General features: G+C 34.2%; 3 protein-coding genes across 3 annotated transcripts; 2 read left to right on the top strand and 1 right to left on the bottom strand.

Annotated features, from left to right (window-relative positions):
* Positions 1 to 1,851: 1,851 nt before the first annotated feature.
* LOC145590099 (uncharacterized) lies at positions 1,852 to 4,522 on the bottom strand. The gene has a single exon (XM_081646842.1). The coding sequence runs from the start codon at positions 4,353 to 4,355 to the stop codon at positions 2,160 to 2,162; it is 2,196 nt and encodes a 731-aa protein (XP_081502968.1). The 5' UTR covers positions 4,356 to 4,522; the 3' UTR covers positions 1,852 to 2,159.
* Positions 4,523 to 14,661: 10,139 nt separating this feature from the next.
* Positions 14,662 to 18,187, top strand: LOC145588437 (MADS-box protein AGL24-like). The gene is made up of 7 exons (XM_081645085.1): positions 14,662 to 14,922; positions 15,058 to 15,252; positions 16,254 to 16,394; positions 16,481 to 16,580; positions 17,172 to 17,213; positions 17,769 to 17,810; positions 17,898 to 18,187. The coding sequence occupies exons 3-7, from the start codon at positions 16,279 to 16,281 to the stop codon at positions 18,021 to 18,023; spliced, it is 426 nt and encodes a 141-aa protein (XP_081501211.1). The 5' UTR covers positions 14,662 to 14,922; positions 15,058 to 15,252; positions 16,254 to 16,278; the 3' UTR covers positions 18,024 to 18,187.
* A 1,611-nt stretch (positions 18,188 to 19,798) lies between these two features.
* Positions 19,799 to 23,987, top strand: LOC145588438 (guanosine nucleotide diphosphate dissociation inhibitor At5g09550-like). The gene is made up of 13 exons (XM_081645086.1): positions 19,799 to 19,885; positions 20,363 to 20,425; positions 21,026 to 21,109; positions 21,274 to 21,381; positions 21,463 to 21,635; positions 21,803 to 21,914; positions 22,347 to 22,427; positions 22,508 to 22,570; positions 22,703 to 22,804; positions 22,939 to 23,063; positions 23,418 to 23,628; positions 23,752 to 23,826; positions 23,934 to 23,987. Exons 1-13 carry the CDS (start codon positions 19,799 to 19,801, stop codon positions 23,985 to 23,987), a joined length of 1,338 nt encoding a protein of 445 aa, XP_081501212.1.
* The last annotated feature ends 174 nt before the right edge of the window (positions 23,988 to 24,161 follow it).

A 24,161-nucleotide genomic window follows, 5' to 3' on the forward strand; every position in this document is an offset into this window, starting at 1 on the left:
ATTTGATTTTTTACTGCAGACCCAGTTTCATAAGTTAATGTCTCAATTTGACAGCCAGTTTCTAAATTTCAATTGCTTGTTCATACTCGCATTTCAACCTACATAGGACCTTCAAAAAGTTTCACCTTCTAAAATCCAACATCAACACTCAATCAAATGTCTCCACAGTTTTTCTGCAAAGAGAAAGTCCTTAAAATGTTCATACCTCACATTTTTACCGAGTAACAGCTCCCTGAATCCTCTTTTTCTTCATTTCTCCCCACTCCAGTTCAAGACTCTGTTTTTGTTTCAGTTGAATACTCATTGCTAGCCATACACAAGCAAGAATGAAACTGTCTAAAAGAGGGGGCATAAACTCAAATATAAGATACTTAACACCAAAATTCCCTTGGATTTTATAAATATATGCTGCATTTGCCTATTCCATACTCCATAGACTAAGAACATCAGGACATGCAAACAGACAGGACAAATGTCCCAGGTCTGAAGTGGAAGGCCTTTGATGTACACTGGCAATTGACAGAGTCTAGGTGGTTTGAGAATGCAGGTCGATTGATGCTCATTAGATATACAGCTTCATTTTATGTTATAGTGTAGACTATACATTTATAAAGGCTCAAAATCAGTTGAAAATGACAGCATACCAGAGAGTATATATATCTAGGAACATAAAACAAATCTAGACATGATTAATATAATTGGATTATTCTATTTCTATAAAGATATACAGGTGAGGGAATCCATAACATAAGCATACAAATATTAGACAACAGTCAGAAGCCAGAGAGCTCATGCTCCACTATGTAAGCAAAGGGGAAGTTTAAATTGGCAATAACAATCTTTAAACCAATTTGATCTTAATACCCACACTGGAAAGTTAACAAATACTACAGGGAAGAAGTCAGCAGAAGGAAGAAAGGTTGGTAAACTGAGGTCTCAAAAAAAAAAATTATATGTAGTACTAGCTTTCAATTATCAGTTTCTGATTTTTGCAGCCATATCCTAATTTGTTATTTTTGACTTTTGAGTTCAAAGGGTATACGAGTACTTCATCATGTGCAATACAATAACAATGTTCAATACAGATTTCAGATCATTATAGTTTGTACTTTGTAATGTATGGTGTTGGTTTATGGATGGATAAGGTAAAGCAAGGTAGTAGTAAGCGGTGCCAATTTGGACATGTTACTGTAGTAATTAGATAGCAAACATAGCATCATAATTACAGTTCTGGTTAGGCCAATAAGAGAAGACATTGTGGTATTAATATAGGTCGTGGGAGTAGCAGCAGTGTTTCACTCATGGTTTCTGTTAGCCAAATTAATGAATTATGCTCATTGTACAACGAATCACCATGCCATTGCTAAGAGAATGTCTTACATTATTTACTCTTAGCATTCTGTTGGGATTATTAGCATTCCTGAAAGAACTGAACATATAAACACACTTACCTTCAGTGCTATGACTACTGTCATAACCAGCCGGTATACTCCAGTTTCCAGAAGACAAGTGAAGCAGCAACTTGAATGATCACGTTCGAATGAAGGTTGAAGCATGACTTGCTCTCTCTATCTACCATGACAAGGTTAATAAAGTACTGCTACGGGCACCCTGAATTTCATTTTTCCACAAGGAATAAGAGTCAGAACACTAGAGCCGAACAACAACAATTTACCGTGTCTTTTCCTTGCTTTTTCCAGCACTGACCTGAAAAGAGATTGACATTTCATATTGCATGATATGATGATGCATTACTAGTTTCTCCACCATCTCTTTTGACTTTCCCGACTCCTTGAAGGAGGGTGAGCAGCAGAGATTCATGGAAAACCAGCACAATTAAAAGCACAAAACTACAAAATGATGGTTTATATACAGAAGAGTTTCAAGCTTTACCCTGCTTAACCCATAAATGTACCAAAATTAACATCAGGAAATTATTCATGACAGCAGGATAATCTACAGAGGAGGATTCTAACAACAAAAGAAAACTAGACCTGATGATCAAATCCCTGAACATTACATACTAGATAATGGCAGCCAGGAAAAAGCTTTAAAGAAATCCTAGCTGCTCTACATACATCAAGACTAGCTACCTGCATACAAAAACTGCAAAAAAGAACAATCAGGGGCATCTGAATTGGAGTAGAGGCTCGGTCTTGCTAAGAAGGTTTAGCCTTTTCATCCCCGCCAACATTTAGTATGGGCAATGTACTTAGAAATTCATCAAGTCCCTCAAAAAATGCAATATTTTCGATCCCATCCTCTTCCCCATTTACTGCACTTACTGTAGGGGCATGCTCTTCACCATCATTGTTGAATTCCACATTCAGATCTAACCTTCCCACATCCTTCTTACTTCTTCTAGTCTGCTTCCTGGTAACGGAAGCAGTAACTGTCTTGCCTGTATCAGATCTATCAGCAGTCAAACCGATAACAACTTGCCCCTCAGAACCATCTTCCAGATGATCACCACCAACAGACACTCCACCTCCACTAGCTACATTTTGTTTCACTTGATTTAACACAGCTCCTCTGCGGGGTCTACCTCGCCTTTGTAACCCACTTCTCCCTCTCCTCTTCTTATTCTTATTCTTAGTCTTATTCTTATTCTTCTCCTGGTTATAAGTTCTCCAATCACCATCAGATGAATCCAAATCACTAGGTTCAGAGAGCTCAAGAATATCATCATCATCTATATAAACTCGAGGAGTATTCTTTGTCACAACATTCTTCGGTCCAACATTGGCATTGCCATCATTATTGTCAAACCACTGAAAATCCTTACCCCCATCTTCAACCGGGCAAGTAAACATTGGCGAAAAGGGCACCCAATTCGACGCCCCATTCAAGTTCCCAACTTGATTTTGCTTTTTCCAAGCTGTCATCGAAAACCCTAATGGGAAAAAACCCCAACAGCAGAACGAATTATCCTTGCCTTTCTCCTTCTCCTTCTCCTTTCCACCACCAGCACCACCAGCATTATTAGCAGGACTAATCGGAGGGGGATTCGGAATCTGTACAGCATGAAACCCCTTCCTACAATTCTGACACCTAAGAGTACATTCCTGATACACTTTTGGATACTCAAATATGTAAAAACAGTAAGGGCAAGCAGTCCAAAAACTTTCTACATCTTCTACAACATCATCATCATCATCATCTTCTTCTTCTACAACATGTTCATGATTATTCTCATTATTAGCAGCAGCAGCATTTGTACCAGCACCATTAATATTACTATCATTATTATTATCATTAATACTATTACTAATAACATCAGCACTAGTAGGAGCATTTCCAGCATTACCATCAACAATAGGAATCGCAGTTGGTACCGATACTCTCGCTGCCGATACAGACGGCAGCGGCGGCGATACTCGTGCTGCTGATACAGGTGGAAGTGGCGGCGATGGTGGCCGTAATGGTGGAACTTGTCGAGGTGTAGTTTGCGTCGGTATCATCGGAGATGCAGTAGTTGTTACTCTCGCCACAATTCCAATCCCATTCATAACCCCTTTATTTTTCTCTCCTCCTCCACCTCCACCTCCACCTCCACCTCCTCCTTTGGTAGGAGTTGGGTCTCGCATCTGCCACTGAGGCGGAAGTTGCTGCGGCGGCGGCTGCTGTTGCTGCGGTTGAATCGGAAGCGGCATAAACTCTCTCTGATTAATTTGCTGCTGCTGCTGTTGCTGTTGATGTTGCTGCCACATCGGCTGCTGCTGATGATGGTGCTGTTGATGATGTTGTTGTGGCTGCTGCTGCTGTTGCTGTGGTGGCTGCTGCTGCGGCGGCAGCGGTTGGGGTTGAAAAAACTGAAAAGTATTCAATTGACTCCCATCACTATTCCCACCACCACCACCCGCAGCAACAGCAGCAGCACTACCCGAACCCCCAACCGCTGCCGCCGCAGCAGCACTAACAACAGGCTCGCCCTGCTGCAAATACAGCGCGAGCTCGTTATCAAACAGCCATTTCTTCGTAGGATCCGACAACACAGACCACGCGTCCATCACCATCTGCAACGCGTAATCCGCAAACGGAAACCTATTCCTCTCGGGATTCAAACACAGCACAAGCCGTCGGTAATGGTCGGCGATCAACTCAGGGTCTCTAACAAGCCTCGGCAACTGAAGCACAGCATACCAGTCCGGTTGCTGGTTGGAGTTCACGCGCTTCTCGCCGGCGAGTACGGTATCAACGACGGCCAATATCTGGTCGGAAACAGCGTTGTTAGGGTCAGCTTCACGCGCTCGGATCGCGAATGTCTTACTCCCTAAAAAGTCACGCGCCGTCAGTAACTTCGCCGCAATCCCTAACCACCGCTCCGCCTCCGCCCTCTGAGTATGCGGATCCATTTTTGTCTTTTTCCTCCAACTCCAATTTTTCTGATTTTCTCTCTCTAAAAAAATTAAAAGCTTGACTTTCTCTCTCTAAAATTTTTTGATATTTTTTATTTTGTTTTTCAAGTGGTGAAATAAGGTTGAAGAGGAAGAAGGGTTTAAGGGGGGCTATGGATTGGGAAAAATTACAGGGGTTTTCATCTTATTAGTTGAGGAAATGGTGGGTGAACAGGGGTAATATTGTCATTTTTTAATTTGATTGTTGTTTTTTATGAGTAAATAAAATTAATAAATTTAAGTGTTGTTTGGTACTGAACTACTGGTACTAGTTTAGTGGACTACTTCAGTGTTTATTGGTTTGGATAATTAATAGGAGTATGAGTATTATTTATATTTTACAGTTTTTTCCCTAAAAGCAAAAATAAGCTCTAATGGAGTATTAAAGTATTTTATATGGTAACTTGTAAAATATCAAGGCAATCTTATTATACTGATGGAGTAATTTTTTTTGCTAATATTGTAGTTTTAGATGCACTCTAATATGGAGTAATATAAATTTTAGACTTTTAGTAATACTCGTACATAAATTAACTATAATAAAGAATTACAAAAGATTAATGTAATGTACAGAATAATTCATATTTTTCTCATTTTATATTCTAATCTTAGTAAAACTTATACTTTCATTTTTCTTGAACTAAACTTATGTATCTTTCTTAAAATAAATGGAAATGAGGATAAGAGTTTGACTTGATTTCCTTTTCCAAACCAGTATCAAATCCATGGATAGCATCTCGTAGTTAAGTAACAAAATGAAAATTATAAGATTTGTTAGTTAATATATATAGCGCTTCAGGCCATCAATAATAATCAAGTCATTCACTTCTATTTTTCCCTCATCAATATTTTATCATGGTATCAAGAGCAGGTTAAATTTTTTTTTAAACACACAACCATGGCCGGTTTTCTGGGTAATACAATAGTCCCAGAAATCCGTCTTAATGGTAAATTTGACAACACTTGTTGGATTATTGATACCGGTGCAACTCATCATGTCACCGGAAATAAATCTTGGCTATTTGACTCTTACAACATCGAATGCCCTGTTGGTTTGCCCAATGGTGACAGTGTACTTGCAACTTTGGCCGGATCTGTTTGTTTGTCCAATAAAATTACTATCTCTGGAGTTCTTTTTGTTCCGAATTTGAATTGCAATTTAATTTTCGTCTCTTAACTTAGTGATCAATTGAAAGTTGTTGTACAATTTACCTCGCATATGTGTGCTATACATAACCCAATGAAGGAGTTGATTGGCACGGGTCTTAGGCAAGACGGACTCTATTATCTTAGCAAACCGGATGGGGTGCAACGTGTGTCGGTGGTTGGAGCGACTTCTGAGTTGGATCTTTGGCATAGAAGAATGGGTCATCCCTCTGAGAAGGTAATTAAGTTGCTTCCTCACATTAGCAAAACTAACACTAGTTTAGCAAAAGGTTGTGAAGTATGTTTTCGTGCTCAACATCCTAGAGACAAATTTCCTTTGAGTGACAATAGAGCTTCTAGAATTTTTGAAAAAATACACTTTGATTTATGGGGTCCATATCGTCATGTTTCCTCGTGTGGGGCTCGTTATTTCTTGACTATTGTTGATGATTATTCCCGTGCGGTTTGGATCTATTTGCTGCTTGATAAAACTGAGGTTTTTCGGATGTTTATGGCTTTTGTTGCTATGGTTGATAGACAATTTAATCAAACAATTAAAATTGTGCAGAGTGATAATGGGACTGAATTTAATTGTTTGAATGATTATTTTGTTGCAACTGGTATTTTCTTTCAAACCTCTTGTGTTGGGACTCCTCAACAAAACGGGAGGGTAGAGAGAAAACACAAACACATTCTTAATGTTAGTAAGGCCTTGAGATTCCAAGCAAATCTTCCTATTTATTTTTGGGGTGAGTGTGTTTTAGCCGCGGCTCATTTGATTAATCGTACTCCTACCCCTATTCTACAAAACAAATCACCTTTCGAAATTCTTTTCAATAAACCTCCTTCTTTTGGTGCTATTCGTATTTTTGGTTGTTTGTGTTTTGCACACAATCAAAAGACGAGGGGGGATAAGTTTGCTAGTAGGAGTCGTAAATGTGTTTTTGTGGGGTATCCATTCGGGAAAAAGGGATGGAAGCTATTTGATCTTGAAACAAAGGAATTTTTTGTCTCTCGTGATGTGAAATTTATCGAAGATATGTTCCCTTTTGGAAGTCCGGATGATGTAAATATTGATGTCAATTTGGGAAATACAGAGGATGAGGTTCATATGGATTTTGATGATCATAATTTGAGCTATGATGACAATGCTACAGCCGTACATGACACATATAATAATATTGTTGAGCAAAGTGCATTTACATCTCATGAAAGGGAGGAAACAGTTTCCTCCGCACCCCACCCGCGGCATAATGCTGCTGGCCGCAGGGGGGGTGCGGAGTCCCCTGCCAACACCCCTACTCCGCAATTTCAAGAGCACCAACAGCAAGTTGAAGCACAGCAGCAGTCCGTAGAGCAAACTGAGACAGATATTGTACAGCAGCAGCATGTAGGGCAGCTGCCACCTGAGGCAGAAACTGCCCAGCCAGTGCATTCCGAGCAGCACTCCCCCGGTTCAGAAACTGCCACGGACCAACCCAGTCAGTCCGAGCAGTCCTCCCACCAGGCAGTTCCTACGACACAGCAGGCTTCTCGTGAGTTGGGTCGTGGTTTTCGGGAAAAATATCCTTCGGTTTTGCTCCGTGATTTTGTTACACACACGGCTGTTGCTAAGAGTCCGTCTCCTACTTCCAATCACACTGCAGGTACTCCGTATCCCCTGGCACACTATATAAACAGTGACATGTTTTCTGTGAATTATCGCAAATTTCTTGCAGCCGTTGTTTTGGGAAAGGATCCAAAATCCTTTAAAGAAGCCATGAAATCTGAAGGTTGGCAACGTTCTATGAAAGAAGAAATAAGGGCATTAGAAGACAATGGGACTTGGACTTTAGAGTATCTTCCTCCCGGTAAGAAGGCTCTAGGCAGTCAATGGGTGTACAAGACGAAATTTTTGGCTAATGGTGATGTTGAACGTCTCAAGTCTCGCTTGGTTGTTTTTGGTAATCATCAGCAAGAAGGTATAGATTATAGTGAGACTTTCGCTCCGGTTGCAAAAATGACTAGAGTTCGGGCTTTTCTCGCTATAGCTACTTCTAAAAATTGGGAGCTTCATCAAATGGATGTTCATAATGCTTTTCTACACGGTGATCTAGAAGAGGAGGTGTATATGAAATTACCTCCGGGTTTTGAGAGCTCGGATCCGAACTTGGTATGTCGTTTGAGAAAGGCTTTGTATGGGTTGAAACAAGCTCCAAGGTGTTGGTTTGCAAAACTCACTAGGGCTCTGAAAGGGTACGGTTTTATTCAATCTTACTCGGATTATTCTCTTTTCACATACACTAAAGGCAATGTTCAGATCAATGTCTTAGTTTATGTTGATGATCTTATTATTTTTGGGAATGATTCCGCTGCATTAGCCGTGATCAAGGCTTATCTTGGTGATTGTTTCAAGATGAAGGATCTTGGTCCTTTAAAGTATTTTTTGGGCATTGAGGTAGCTCGTAGTAAATCAGGATTGTTTTTATGTCAACGCAAATATACTTTGGATATCATTTCGGAAGCAGGGTTGTTAGGGGCAAAGCCGAGTGGCTTTCCGATTGAGCAAAACCATAAGCTTAGCCTTGCTAGTGGTGAGTTACTTACTAATCCTGAGTCTTATCGCAGACTGGTAGGACGGTTAATTTATCTCTTGGTTACTAGACCAGATTTGGCATATTCGGTTCATATTCTTTCACAGTTTATGCACGAACCTCGGATTGAGCATTGGGAATCAGCTATCAGGGTGGTTCGTTATTTAAAGGGTACCCCGGGACAAGGTATTTTGTTGAGTGCAGATAGTGACCTGACTTTGCAGGGTTGGTGTGATTCAGATTGGGCGGCGTGTCCCCTTACTCGTCGTTCGTTGACTGGTTGGCTAGTTTTTCTTGGTAAATCTCCTATTTCATGGAAGACCAAGAAGCAACCCACGGTCTCTTTTTCTTCTTCTGAGGCTGAGTATCTTTGCATGGATGCAACCACACATGAGTTGAAATGGTTGAAGGCTTTGATTTTGAGTTTGGGTGTTCAACATCCTAAGGCGATCAAGTTGTTTTGTGATAATCAATCTGCTTTACATATAGCTCGAAATCCAATTTTTCATGAACGAACAAAGCACATTGAGATTGATTGTCACATTGTTCGTGATGCTATTACAGAGGGCTTAATTGCTCCATCTTATGTTTCCACTAAGGAACAATTGGCGGATATTTTCACTAAGGCGCTTGGGAAGACTCAGTTTAATCACCTTCTTTCCAAGTTGGGCATCTTTGATCCACATGCTCCAACTTGAGGTGGGGTATTGCGGGATATATTTTGGGAATACTCTTGGGAATATTTTAGGATTTATTTGGTTCCATATTTTATGCCTAGAATATCTTTAAGATATATTTTTGGTAGTTTTCTAATCCTATCAAATTAGGGTTAGCTTGTATTTTATATATTGGGGTTGAGGCCATCAATAATAATCAAGTCATTCACTTCTATTTTTCCCTCATCAATATTTTATCAGCTTCAGATAACGGAGTGAAAGTCTTTATGATTTATTAGGAAAAAAAACGGGATCGTTTTATTAGTTATATTTTCAAGGAATAAATCTATTAGTTATGATAAAAGAATTTAAGCTAGTTTCCACCAATAATTACTTTTGTAATAAATATTTGATGTAATAAACTCACAATTTCTCAAAAACCCTTTGACCCCTTAGATATTACAATCTCGGATCGATGTATAATTTATAATAACGAAACATTTATGTAAGATTGTCTTACTATTAAGAAAAATTTTAATTTGTTATTGAGATCATGAACTAGTCCATTTTCTTAAGTAACAAATGTGGGTATAAATGTAAATTACTGCGGAGTAATAATTTTTTAGAGCACCTTATTATTTCAATTTGAATTTATTATTATAAAAGTTAAATGTACATTACCCTTTTTCCTTTAGCGAATATGCATTAAACCCTAGAACTACCAAAGCCACTGCATCTGCTAGAAGATTCTAATCAACACATTGTGAAAGTCTAAATTAACGAGTCGTGCGCCCCTCTTTTTTTTGAAGCTGTAGCGACCTCATTGAGGTCCCCTAGAAGCATCCACGATGTGTGTAATCCCTCCATTTCAAAATAGATCGCAACAATATACTCTAACTATTAACATTACAAACTAAGTATATGTTTTAGTTACTTGTTTTTTCACTTTAATCAAACTAATAAAACCTATATATTATACACAAATGTAGCTAAAAATTATATTACCCCGTAATTATTATTGTGAGTTGAACTTGGGCGGTCCTTATTTTTCTTGAACTAAATTTGTATGATCTTAATTTTACAAATTAACCCTTAGTTAGGGAAAATAAGATGAACTAGCTAAATGATATTTCCTCCTTTCTATTTTGCTATTTAATTGTGCAACATAGGAATGGCAAATTTGGCTCACAACTTCACAAGGCCATCCTACTATAATATATTTCTTCCTGATTTTTCCATATATTGTCCCAATTGAGAATTTCATTTGAATAGAGAGAAATAATTTTGATCATGTTAGCTCTTTATATTTGCATATATATAAAGAAATACACTCACACAGTCACACGTGATCTTCTTAGATTTGTCTAATTTACCATGAATTTTAATTATATATGCTTAACATGATCTGTGACAAAGCCAGGATTGTTTCAATGAACCGCACCATCTAAATATCCTCTTATAAAAAAAATTATCTCCTTAAACTTTTCAATTAAAGAAATCAAGATAAATTACTTATCACATAGCATTAATAGTGAAAGGATGTTCTTAATATTAAAATTTAAATTTATTTAACAATCACATTTGTTAAACCTTAATCACGGAGTATTCTAAAATCCATCAAATATTACACCGGCCTAGTCAAGGCTTTCAGCAATGACTCATCCATTTAAAAAATATATATTCATCCTATGTATGGGTTTGGAATCACTAAACACATTCTTTGTGTCAAATATATAGCGTGATTAAAAATAGCAACTACTACTAATAATTTGAGTGTGCGTACGTTAATAGAAATATTGAAAAAAAAAAAAAAAATTGCGGGTGCAATTAAACTAGACCAATCTTCAAGTTTTGAAATGGTATTACTTCATCAATTCCATTATCTTAATGGAAAAGTAATCTTGTTCAATGTGATATAACTAACTTTCATGGTAAGAATTTTTGCATTGGATAAATAGAAAATTAAGCACAAATTAACCAAAAATAATTTTAAAAATAAGAGAAAATGTTGGGAAAAAGACTTGAACCCATGACCTTTTGATAGAAAAACTAATGCTCTACCACTAGGTTGTTGGTAAGGTAAGATATAATTAAGCACTTTATATTCTTTTTAACTAAAAGAACTTCTTAAACCTTTTTTTTTCCTGGCCTGTGCCCTATCAAGACCATAGCTAGCTCCATATCTGAAGATGATGTTGGTTTAAAATCATGCATTGAAAATATAGAGAAAAATAAACGGGAAAACATGAAAGAATGAAGGAAGTATATCGGTTGACCAATAGATCATGTATTTTTCGTATATTTTTCTATTGTTCTTTTTCAACTTAAAGAATTCCACCACATGAAGATTTGGCGAAAGGGATATCTAGTCCATTCAACATAACTATTTACCACTCATAGTAGATACCAAGCTACAAAGTATTAGGAGTCTTATTTACCAACCCTAGAGAGTGAGGAAATAGCTAGGTGGATACAACTTCCTTTTCGATATCAGAAGATCTTTGGATCGATTCTCATTATTCGTCTTTGTAACTCTTTAAACACCAAAAAAAACTATTACCATGCCTAAACAAAGATGTCACTCTTTTAATAGAGTTAGTAATAATGCTTAAATACTTCGTAGTATATTCGCATATTATGTAATATTGATTTATTGTTCTTATGAACCTTTAGGTAACATTTTATTATTAGTTTGGGCCGTGTTAGGCTTAACTGCCTAATTATTAAGTATTAGGTAACATGTTTTTTTTCTTTTATTTGAGGCAAGTATACATAATTTAATGTACAATAATTTACATGTGAATTATAGTGGACCAATATATATAGGTGGGATAAGTATATTTATATACAATGGCGTGATTGATCATTGGTTTGAATCATTTAATCGTGCATTTAGATTGACAAAGACATTAGTTGAACCCTTTAATTCGAGTACATGAGTTTCATTTTTTTATAATCAACGAAGAGGTACGATCTATATGCATGATTGCAAATTGTTGTTGGCAGCTCTAAGGCCTCTAACTATATATCATGCCTATCTTATTGTCACATAACAAATATCTTCAAAGAGACAATTTCAATTATTTAACCGATGTGTTGTTTTATTTTTTATGATATCAATAAATTAGTAAACTTTAATTTGATCTGTAATCAACACGTTACAATTGATTATTGTGTATGAAATTAAATTAGGATTCTATATATGAAAAATTGAAAATAATCAAACTTAACTCAAAATTGATCTTTTTGAGTGTGTGTACAAACTTTAAAATAGATAGCACCCGACGGGTTTCACAATAATTTATCTTTGAATTTTTGTAAATTTTTATTTTCATATTTTTTTGAGTTCAAAATGTTCATAACTTCACTTTTATTTGACCTCAACTATGCTAACAACTCCTATAAAGACTCCAACAACCTAATATCAACATAAATTACCAATATAATTGATATTGTATCTATTTTAAATTCATTACCTAAATAATAGCTATTACCTATTTAAAATTAATTAGCATTTTATTTAAAAAAAAAGAATAGCATTTCAGCGGGAAATCTTTACATGAAATAGCATCACGTGTACAACTTTGAAAAAAAAGATGACATCAACGGTTGCTACTTTAGTATTAGTTATAGATATAGATATTCAATCCCCCATCCCACCCAAAATATTATGTACAATAGTACTTCATATAATAGGGAGTATATTCTTCTTTTTTTTGCATTATTTACATTATTAAAACCACCATTATTATATTTAACTATTCCCAAGTGTCAATATAATTGACATTTTGCAGTATTCTTATATTAATTTTGATTATAGTTTTCATTAATTGTATTAAAAGCTAATCATACTGTGTAAACTGTTGTAAAATACAAGTATCAATATGCAGTATTAGTGTACGTCTTATAATAGTAAATCCTTTGTACGAAGTAACTTTTTTTTTTTTTTTTGAATAGAAATCCGTTGTAATTTAGACTAATGTCAAAAGAGACTAATGTCTAATTATATATATTAATAGTCAAACTATTACATCGGTAAGTTGTCAATTTACTACTTCTATTCTTTTTTACTTGACACGTTTCTTTTATCCACTTGTCAATGCAAAATTTTAATTCTCCATAAGTAAAAATTATAAAGTTATATTTTATGATAATACTTATTAAAACGAATTTAAAAGATCTCAGATGAATATGTTTTTCCTTACATATTATTCAGAAAAGACGGTCAATATAGTGGTGATAAATAGTGTAAAAGTCAAATCGGGTCAAGTTAAAAAGAATGGAGGAAATATATATTAGTATAAATAGTATATAGTTCTACACTTTCCCTACAGCGATGTAACATTGTACTATTGTACGGAGTAGTTCATAGCTAAAGAGTTGGAGAGGAGATAATAATAAATCAAGATACAAATAAAGTGTTGGTGGACTTAGTCAGGAGGTTGCGTGTTTGATCCCTCGCAACAACAATTGGAAAGGGATCGAAATCTAATCTACTCAGAAGTGAACCCCAAATCTAAATTACCTCAAAGGATGATCTGTTTGAAACACCAAAAAAAAAAAAAAAAAAAAAAAAAAAAGGTTCTGGAGAGTTTATAATAGAAACTATAGGCTATTCTTACATTTGGACCGGAAACCATCGGCCCAAAACTAATATCAGTGTAATTGGCCCAAATTAAGTACAGATAGATAGTTTAGTTACCGAAATACACATGAAAGTATAAACACATGTACAAACTACGGAGCAGTGAAAGTACAAATATAAATTCATTATTCATGTTAGATTTTGTAAATCTATTTTTGGTAATCGTACTCGTATCAGTCGTATGACGTATTTAAAAACGCGGGGAACAAGAACAATCGAGGGTATATTGGTAATTTGGTATGGTATAGGTGGACTACAACGTGCCAATTTTTGGAGGCTCTAAACATGCCCCATTTTATTGTACGGCTTTCATATCTTCTATCAACTGTTTATCAAAAGTTATAGTCTTATAGATAGAGAAATTTGTAAGGTTGGCGGTAATCGAGTATGTTTGGATTGTACTCCTAAAATAAAAAGGCCAAGTATATGGTAAAAGTTGAACATACGAGCAGTGATAAAAGGTACTAAGTGGAGCAACTAAAATAAACGGGGCAAGTATAAATACATGGCTAAATAATTGATTTGAAACTCGAACATTTGAACTAGTAATAAGTGATTATATAAGTGTCACTTTTTTGGTGATGATTATAATGAAAGTCATTTTTTAAAATGATGATTTTTGTTTTAAATTTTCATACATAAAGTTGAAATCATATCTAAAATACACTTTTTTTTTTACTTTAAATAAGCGACACGCCGACAATTGTGACAAAAAGGATGAACCAGCCGCGTAATGTGCAATATTATTCAACTGAGTTAACTAGAAAGAGAAACATTGATAGATCCTACATTCCTACCCCAAGTAGTAGATTTAATGACCAAAACAATATACCCCCAATTAACCAACAACTTTTCATGGAATGTGGAACAAATTTAAAAATTTGGTACACAATGGTATGTAAAAATATAAAATTAATGAATTTAAAATTTTGATACACAATGGTATGATGACTGAGAAGAAAAAATAAAAATTATGATACAGTACACCATAAATAAGAATCGACCCGTTGTTTGGACTCACCAATAAGTATTCTCCTTGTCATCTTTCCTCCCTTAACCCTTTCTTCCTCTAGGTCACTAGTAGTATAACGACTCAACGATCGAGTCCAATGATACTGTGGCTCCATTAGATTGTTCAAGGGCCAATTAAAAACACAAATAGTTTTCTTTTTGCCCTAATAATCAGACCACTTTGCCCAATCCTTATCATATAATTATACCAATGTGACATTCATTGGCCCCATTATACCTTTTTGCTTTTGATTATGCTCCTCTCATATTTCTTCATTCCTTTCCTCCTAGGGTTACCTCTTCTTCTTGGTTTTCTTTTAAATATGGCAAGATCTAGATTTTGCAAAGATAGCTACCTAGCTCAAAATAAATCTTTCAATTACTTTTCTATATATTCGAGTCTTTCGAAAACAACCTCAGCTCGTTTCTTTATTACCGTTACTAAACACGTCAACAATTTGTTGTTACTGTTATTGTTATTGTTGTTCTTTGTGGTAGTACTTAGCTTATCCTGAACGCAGTTATTATGTATTTTATATATTTTTTTTCTAATTCTTTGTTTTCAAACCCATTAATTAACTTAATTTTTTTCTTTTTCGTGTGTATAATTATGAATTAATTAATCGTAGGAGCCGTCAAGCCGATTAAAAAAAACATGGTGAGATCAAGAAGATAGAAAATATAGCAGCAAGGCAAGTAACATTTTCAAAGAGGAGAAAAGGTCTTATTAAGAAAGCTCAAGAACTTTCAACTCTTTGTGATGCTGAAATTGCTCTCATTGTCTTCTCTTCTTCTCACAAACTCTATGAATTCTCCACTTCAAGGTTTAATTTCTCTCTCTCTCCTTTTTTTTTTTTTTTTTTTCCTTCACTTTTTTATTAAAAGTTTTATGATTTGCATTTTCATCTATATTTTTGTCTGAAATATAATTTCTTTATTTATATTCTTAAATAAAAATAAGAAAAACATCATGAAATGGAGTTGTTGAAGAGGAAATTAAAAGTTGAAAAAACTTTAGAGGAAAATCTGGGAAAAATCAGAATGTATGTAGTATGATGATTTCACCTAATGTGTATACAGTAGAAAATCTGGAAATGAAGCTAGCTAATCTAGGTTTTGTTTACGGAGTATTTATTTTTTAATTTAGTAAGTCCGTACTAGCTACCCTATTGTTCTACAGTACAAAATCTAAGGTTGGATTTGAATCTTCACCTATTACAATTGATAATTTAAGGAGAGAAAAAAAAACAGAAAGATAGATCAGATTTTTTATTTTTTTTTGCTTTTGATAACTTAAATATAATTATGGCTGTAAATAAATTTTTTGATCAAAGATTACTTCACTACTTCACTTCATCTTATTTTAGAAACTTATTTCTTCTTATTGAAATAATATTAGAATATACCAAAAAGAATCATGTAACACTGGAAACATTCAAACCCGGAAAGATTGATTTTGATCCAACCAAACCAAAACCTAGGCGTTTTACAATATATCTTGAAAGATTTGATTAGACTATAATTAATTAATTAATGCCTTGTTTAAGGTGAAGAAAGCAGAGCTAAATAGAGATGAATATTTAAAGATAAGTTTAAATAGATCAAATAAGGTATATAGTCAAATTTTAGACCGGTTAAAAAGTATAAATAAGATCAGATAAGTCAAAATTCAACGAAGATAACACTTTACATCTTTGTACAGACCGGAGTAGTCAAAATGTGCACAACCATTTCTGTTTGTAGAAACATAATTGAATACAGTACTTGATACTGATTCCAGTGTATAGATTTAACTAACAATTTTAATCTTTGTTCCAAAAATAAGGGCGACTCGAGTTATTCAAAGGTATATGAGACACACAGAAAAACATCCTGATGATGAGCAGCTTGATCCTTATCCTGTGTTTTTGGAGGATGATTGTGCTGTTGTAAGCAAGGAAGTTGAAGTCAAAAGGCAAGAATTAAGGTATTTCTTGATTTTCTTCCTATATTTTGCACTTAGTTTCATAGATCAACATTGCACATTTGCGATTAACTTTTGTTTGATGACAGACAGTTGAAAGGAGAAGATCTAGAAGGGTTAGGTTTTGAAGAACTTGCTAAGCTTGAGAGACAAATTGAGAAAGCTTTTACTCGTGTTCGTCGAGTGAAGGTTGGTAAGCTAGCTAGTGAATTTCTACCATAGTTGCATATATATATTTTTTTGGTGTTTAGAGAGCCACAAGGATAGGAGTGAGAATCGATTTCAGGATCACCTGAAACCGAGAAGAAAGCACTAACCACTTTAGCTATTCCTCACTCTCACCATAGTTGCATATATATTAGTTTTGATACTTGTCACAACACATAATTTATAATGATTAGTTGCTTTTTGGAGATTTTTAATTACATTTAAAATCTAACAATATTTAACACACTTAATATATATACAATGTCTTAGCTTGATTTGTATGCTGCTAGTAGAACAATGCGGTTAAAGTTGATTATTTGTGAGTTGTAAAGTCATAAATAAGAAAACAGACTTCTTCACTAATTGTTTGGTGTTGTTTTCTGAACACTTTTGCAATCACACATTTTTAACAAGTACTCCGTAGCTCATTAGTTCAAGTAACTAGACTAAAGAAAGATCAAGAATGTATTAATGCATTTTTTTCCGAATTATTTCATTTTTTCAATACGCGTTTCATTGATAATCAGCGGTTGTTTTCTATTCCCTTAAGCTTGTTTTTGTTATTGATTATAGGATGACAAGCTTCAGAGAATGGTCAAAGATCTTAAACGAAAGGTGAACTCCTTTCTTGAATAATACTTATACCTATTTTATTTGAGTACAAGTATTTTTAAGGCCTTGATTTGTTACAAATGCAAATGAATAAGATAATTAGAACTGTCTAAAAGAAGATATTACATGTTCTTTGGACTGTGGTAGTTTTTTCTGTTGGAGCTGTGGCTAAGAGAAAATTGCATTTTATATGTGTTGGTGTATGTACTTGCAAAATTCTTATATGGCTGTATTATAACAAGCTAAGTCACCTACTTTGTTCGAAACTATGGATGTTGCATACCTAGGGGTAGGTAAGTTGCCCATGCTCCTATAGTTTTCATCCTGTACACACTTTACGTCCTAAAAATTATGCACCAATTACAATTAACACGAATTTTAACTTTTAACTCAATCGAGTACATTTCCTCATGATGGCTCATACAATAGTAGATTTTGGTAGTGTTATCTCTAAGGATTACATAACTGCAAATTGTTGCTTATATTTTAATTAGTAGATTCTATTAAAAATGTGTCTTTTAGTGGGATATGTTTAAACTTTATTCTAAAAAACTCCAGGAAAACACATTGATTGAGAACAACAAGGATTTGAATCAGAAGGTAATGTTGTGAATATGTTCAATTACTTTCAGTTCAAAATTAATCATTTTGTCAAGGCTCATGTTAATATTAAATTAATATGTGCAGATTAAGAATGCCACAGAAGGCAAATCACATGCTTCGGGGCAACAATTAGCACTATTTCCTGAGCATAATCACATTCCGAATAATAGTGTTTCTTTTGACACTAATCTTAGACTAGGGTTTATTTAATACCCTTGAATTCAACACTTAATTAGTTGCATGTATTTTTTTTCAACCCCTTTAATGCAATAAAATAAGGTGAGGTGTATGTATATTTATACCAATAAAATTGTACTTTGTAGAAAGAGAGGGCAACAATAATAATGCAAGTGAGATTGACTTGTTCTCTTCAACTTATTTCAGATACTTATTATTTATTTCGTAATAAATTCAGATCAGATGAGACCAAATCAGAAAGATTCATATCAGACCAGATCAGAACTTTTGATTATCATTCACTTATCGTTAAATATCGTTAATTGCGTATTAAAAAAATTTATAAAAATTACATATTTAAAAAGTTCATGATTAAACGAATATAACAAGATCCATTTTGATAATATTTTTCCTTTATAGATTAGTATTAAAATGCGGTTAAAGTTTAGTCAAATTGTTAAATCAGACCAAACTAGACCAGATCAGAAAAATTCAGATCAGACCAGATCGGACCTTAAAAAATTCAGACTAGACCTATTTGTTTCAGGTGAAGAGAACAAGTCCTTGATCCTTGGTTTTGACTTTTGAGTTCTTACTAAACGTTAACCATAGTTGTGATTTGTGAACTGAAGCTGCATCATATATTCGTAGATGTAATGTAGTTTGTAGGAGTTTAGGACATACACAATTTTTCATATAGCAGATTAGTATGGTCTCATTTTGAAACCTTGCATTCCATCACAAGAATTTTGCTAATATATATATATATTTTTTTTTTCATTGTAAATGGTAATTCATATTGTTTAATTATTATCCATCACAAGCATATGGTCAATCCGATATGAACCCTAAATCACAACAACTAGAGTTGAGATCCTTGTCTAATTTTTACTCCATACATACTTTGTATCTATCTTTACAAATATAATTACTCTCGTATCTAACATCTATTATCACGACAAATAATTAATTTTTCAATTACATTTTGTCGAACATGACTACTAATCTACTATAGGTCCATAGTTTGGGGGGGGGGGGGGGATCAGCCTCAAATTAGAGATGGTAAATTTAAAAGATAATGAGTAAAATAAGGGTAGTAAAACGGCTGATTTGACGCCAAACATTCAAAGGGATAGGTCATCTTTGGTATTTGAGAATTTTCCTCAACCTTTCATGATGTAACGCTTTTTTCGTTACACCCCTCGTTTTTCTTCTATTTTCCTACACCATTTCTTCCTTTGTTTTTTTTTGGATTACATCAATTAATCCAAAATACTAATCCTTAATTCCTCAACAAGTCAACAACATAATTACATTTTTAATCCTATCATTAATTGATTCTCTGAGTTTAATCTATACTTAGTATTTAAAAACTATAACCAAGAAACTAAGAAAGACACATGTCCTTATCCATTCTATTACACTTCTCTAACCATAGTGCCACATGTCATCTTACACTATTAATTTTTTTTATACCATTTTTTTTAATTCTTTCATTAAACTTATACTTAATCTTTCATACACACTTCATCTCTTCATCTTCATCTCTCCCCTTTAATTCAACCTTTTTCTATTCTCTCTTTAATTTTAGCCCTTCCACCTTCTATTTAAGCCTTTTTTCGAATAAAGTTCCATAATTCTTATTTTTTTAATCATGTTTTCGATTACATATTATACCCTATAATGACTTACTGATATTTCTTCACTTATCTCTCAATACAATTTTATATGAATAACCCGTGCATTGCACGGGCCAGAAGGCTAGTTAATAATTAATTGAGAGTGAGAAAAAAGCTGAATTGGTAATCATGGATGAAGAGTACGATGTAATTGTTCTTGGTACTGGCCTTAAGGAATGCATTCTCAGTGGTCTTCTTTCCGTTGATGGCCTTAAAGTAATTCTCTATATCCTTTCAACTTCAATATATCTTCGATATTATTGTTGTCGTTATTATTTGTTAATGGACCAACTCAACCAATACCCTATCATTATTATTGGAATTTTGATGTAATTGTTTCCGGGAGTTTTTTTTATTTGTAGTTTTATAGGGGTAATGATGTAAGCGGATTTGAAATTCTTAATGTACAATCATATTTTGTAGGGCCTTATAATTTTTAAAAGACAAAAAGGGTATGATTTAGAGTATCCAACTTTATTAATGGCGGAATATTTTTAAAGGTATTGGGGTAATGTTAATGTTAATATTGATTGACTTTTTTTTTTTTTTTTAAATATCAACTTGTAAAGCTTAAAATTACCCTGGATGAATAATCATAATGTATATGATCAAACAATAGAAAAACTTTACCACAAGTTTAAATGAAATCTTGAACATTTTAAAATTTAAATTCTTTATTTGGACTTGAAACAGGTCTTACATATGGACAGGAATGACTATTATGGAGGAGCTTCAACTTCTCTCAATCTCAATCAGGTAAATTTCCCAATACACCTTAATAATGTCCCCTAATTGCGTGATTATACATAATACACATATAACAGGTTGTACCATGTACGTGTTACAATCTCACTCATTATTTGCTCATTTGTTCACACTAGATTAAACCCCGTGCAATGCACGGTTGTTAAATAATTCTAATGATAATAAATTTTACCAAAAATAATGGATATAAATATTATAAATAGACTTAGTAGTAAAAAGTATGAAATATTGTGAAAGAAATTAATTAAACATATAATAGTTATAATGGACAATTTGATATTTAAGGAAATTTATTTTAGATTTTATACAAACTAAAAGTCATAATTTAATTACAATAAGTTTTTTTTAGTAAGTGGTTTTGGAGGGAAAACTTTTTATAATATTTTGCCAAGTGTTCTCTAAGTTTCGCCTTTAGTATAATGTAATTGATTGACGGGGCTCCCTAAAATGATAAAATGAGTAAAAATTAGTTCTAGTTGCACCATTATGAAGTCGAACGTAATGAAGTCAACATTTTCTTTACAAAATGCAAATTCCCTATGACATTTATGTTTAGGCACCAATATTAATTCTTTACTGCTTCTAAAATAGCTTTGGAAGCGCTTTAGGGGTGATGAAAAGCCTCCGGAAAGCTTAGGTCCAAGCAAAGAGTACAATGTTGACATGATACCTAAGGTACGTACGTAACATCATTTTGATTAAACACATACGAACATCAATTTTGATCATCTAACCTAAGAAAATTCTTCGTAACATGTACTTGTAATAAACATGTAACATGTTCGTAATCTTTCCTACCTTGTATCTGTTATTTATTAGCGCGCTCATTTTACATGTAGTTCATGATGGCGAATGAAGTATTGGTTCGTATACTCATCCACACCGATGTTACTAAATATCTTAATTTTAAGGCAGTGGATGGTAGCTTTGTGTACAATAAGGGCAAGGTACATTGTGCAAAAATTTTCCTGATGTTGTGTTATTTCAAAGTAAAATGTCGAAATTCTAACTTAAAATGGTTCTTGCAGATTTACAAGGTGCCTGCTACAGATGTTGAAGCTCTGAAGTCTCCTTTGATGGGGCTTTTCGAAAAGAGACGAGCTAGAAAGTTCTTTATTTATGTGCAAGATTATGAAGATAATGATCCCAAGTCTCACGAAGGGTTGGATTTGAACAAGATTACTGCAAGAGATCTTATTTCGTAATATTTCATCCTTCACTTTGATTTTTGAATTTTGTTCTTTTGTCTATGAAATTGTAACTATTAGTCTAAAGAAATGTTAATTAATAGTTCCAATGTTAATAATATTGTTTGTGAAAAAGAGCAAATCACCTTATTTGCCTAATTTTTTTTCTTGTTTGGTGTAGAAAATATGGGTTAGAGGATGATACAATTGATTTCATTGGTCATGCCTTGGCACTTTATCTGGATGATAGTTACTTGGATCAACCTGCCATCGATTTCGTGAAGAGAATGAAGGTGACACTCGTTCCCCTTTTCGAGCACTAAGCTAAATTACTCATTTTCATTGTTCATGTTTAAGCAACATAATCATGGATTTTAATTTGCATAGAACTTTTCTAGTTCTTCAGAATAATGTGTTCAAGTTGTCATTAAAAAGCTCATTCTGCTCATAGAAGCTTACTTCTTTGATTAGCAAGGTTAATATGTATGTATAGTATTTATGTCATGCGCGTGTTCATCTGACTTTTACGGTCTAAGAACTGATGCTACCGTTAAAGAATTTGCTTGTTTATGCTGAATTTTGTATGCAATATTAGATTTATTGATGTTTATGCAATATGAATGTTTGTTTTGAATTTCTGTGTTCAGATACTTAATTGTAATGTTTCTGACTTTGAGTGACTAATGTGATTTGCTGCTAATCATATTGGACTTTTGTTTCGAAAGTTATATGCAGAGTCTTTGGCTCGATTTCAAGGAGGATCTCCTTACATCTATCCACTGTATGGACTTGGAGAATTGCCTCAGGTAACTAAGCCTATATTTTTTTTCCTGCCATGATATTTTTTATGTAATTCAACTCTGATGTTCTCTGCTTTCCCTGACAGGGATTTGCCCGTTTAAGCGCAGTTTATGGTGGAACTTACATGCTCAACAAGCCAGATTGTTCGGTATATATTGTGCTACAACATTTGATCTTTAAGCAACATCATTTCGCGGAAAATTTGTGTATATCTAGTCTGAATGAAAGATACTCCGTAACCTACAGTATAGTAAGGAGTATGATTTGCTTTGGATGACAGGTAGTTTTTGATGATAGTGGGAAGGCAATTGGAGTATCATCTGAAGGAGAAACTGCTAAATGCAAGAAAGTTGTTTGTGATCCATCATATCTACCTGATAAGGCAAAATCTCAAACTTAATTGATACTATTTTTGATTTTCTTAATCAGGATTAGGGGCAAATATTCTGATCATTCAATTCTGAAGTGTTCACTTGATGAAAATTTCGACATGCATTCTGTTTTTGGATGCAACAGGTATGTAAGGTTGGAAGAGTAACGCGTGCTATATGTATAATGAGTCACCCAATCCCAGAAACCAAAGATTCACACTCAGTTCAGGTGATCCTGCCACAGAAGCAACTTCGTCGAAAATCCGACATGTATGTGAAATCTGAAATCATTTTGCTCACCAATTCAATTTCCTGTGTTGCAAGGGGAGTTTGTAGTACTTCTATGTTCTATATTCAAGAAAATTTCCATAGCAAGGGCCGTATGTTGTGTGCTATGACTGTTATCTCATAGAATTATGATATACGAGTAATTTCTACCCAAGTTCAAGTCACAACTAAAATGAGTGCCGATGATTAAGGCTCAATAAATTCTAATTAGGAAAAACAAGTTTGTACAAGGGCTAATAAATTCAGACAACATATTTTCAAGTGGAAAGAATGAAGCCTAATTGTCCTGTGTAGATAAGTATATGACCATTCTAATATTAACTGGTATTTTTTCAGGTACGTATTCTGCTGCTCCTACACTCATAATGTTGCTGCTAATGGGAAACACATTGCATTTGTTACAACTGAAGCGGAGACTGATAACCCAGAGGCTGAGCTAAAGCCTGGCATCGATCTTCTTGGACCGGTAGATGAGATATTTTTCGATACATATGATAGATATGAGCCTACAAACCAGCCTGAATCTGATAGCTGCTTCATATCTACTGTAAGTTGTAAACCTGACAGACGACCTGTATAATATATAACAGCATTCTTATTGTTTAGAGTAAGAAATTTTAATTTGTTATACGTAATTAAGCAGTACATATACTGATTGAACTTCCTGCAGAGTTATGATGCAACAACACACTTTGAGTCTACTGTGAAGGATGTGACCGCGCTGTACAGCAAAATTACTGGAAAGGTGAATGTTCTACCAATTTCATTATCATTGTTAACCACTGTCTGTGTTATTGTGTGTGCTCGCGCATTCGTTTGTTCCTTGTTCATGTGGTCTGTAACATGTCTCAGGAACTTGACCTTACTGTGGATCTCAATGCTGCAAGTGCCACTCCTGAAGAATGAGGGGTTTCTCAAGTAATCTTGGCTATTCTTGGTGTTAAAAGCTAGCATAAAGTACCCCAAGATGGCTTTGCCTTCTTTTTTTTAAACAAAAATTGACCTTTCTCCTTTTCCTAGATAAAATGTATGTTAATTTTTTTTTTTTTTTTGATTCTGTAAAACTTAAGCTTTGCTAAT

The sequence above is a fragment of the Chenopodium album genome, chromosome 17 (assembly GCF_948465745.1).
Source record: "Chenopodium album chromosome 17, dcCheAlbu1.1, whole genome shotgun sequence".
Lineage (NCBI taxonomy): Eukaryota > Viridiplantae > Streptophyta > Magnoliopsida > Caryophyllales > Amaranthaceae > Chenopodium > Chenopodium album.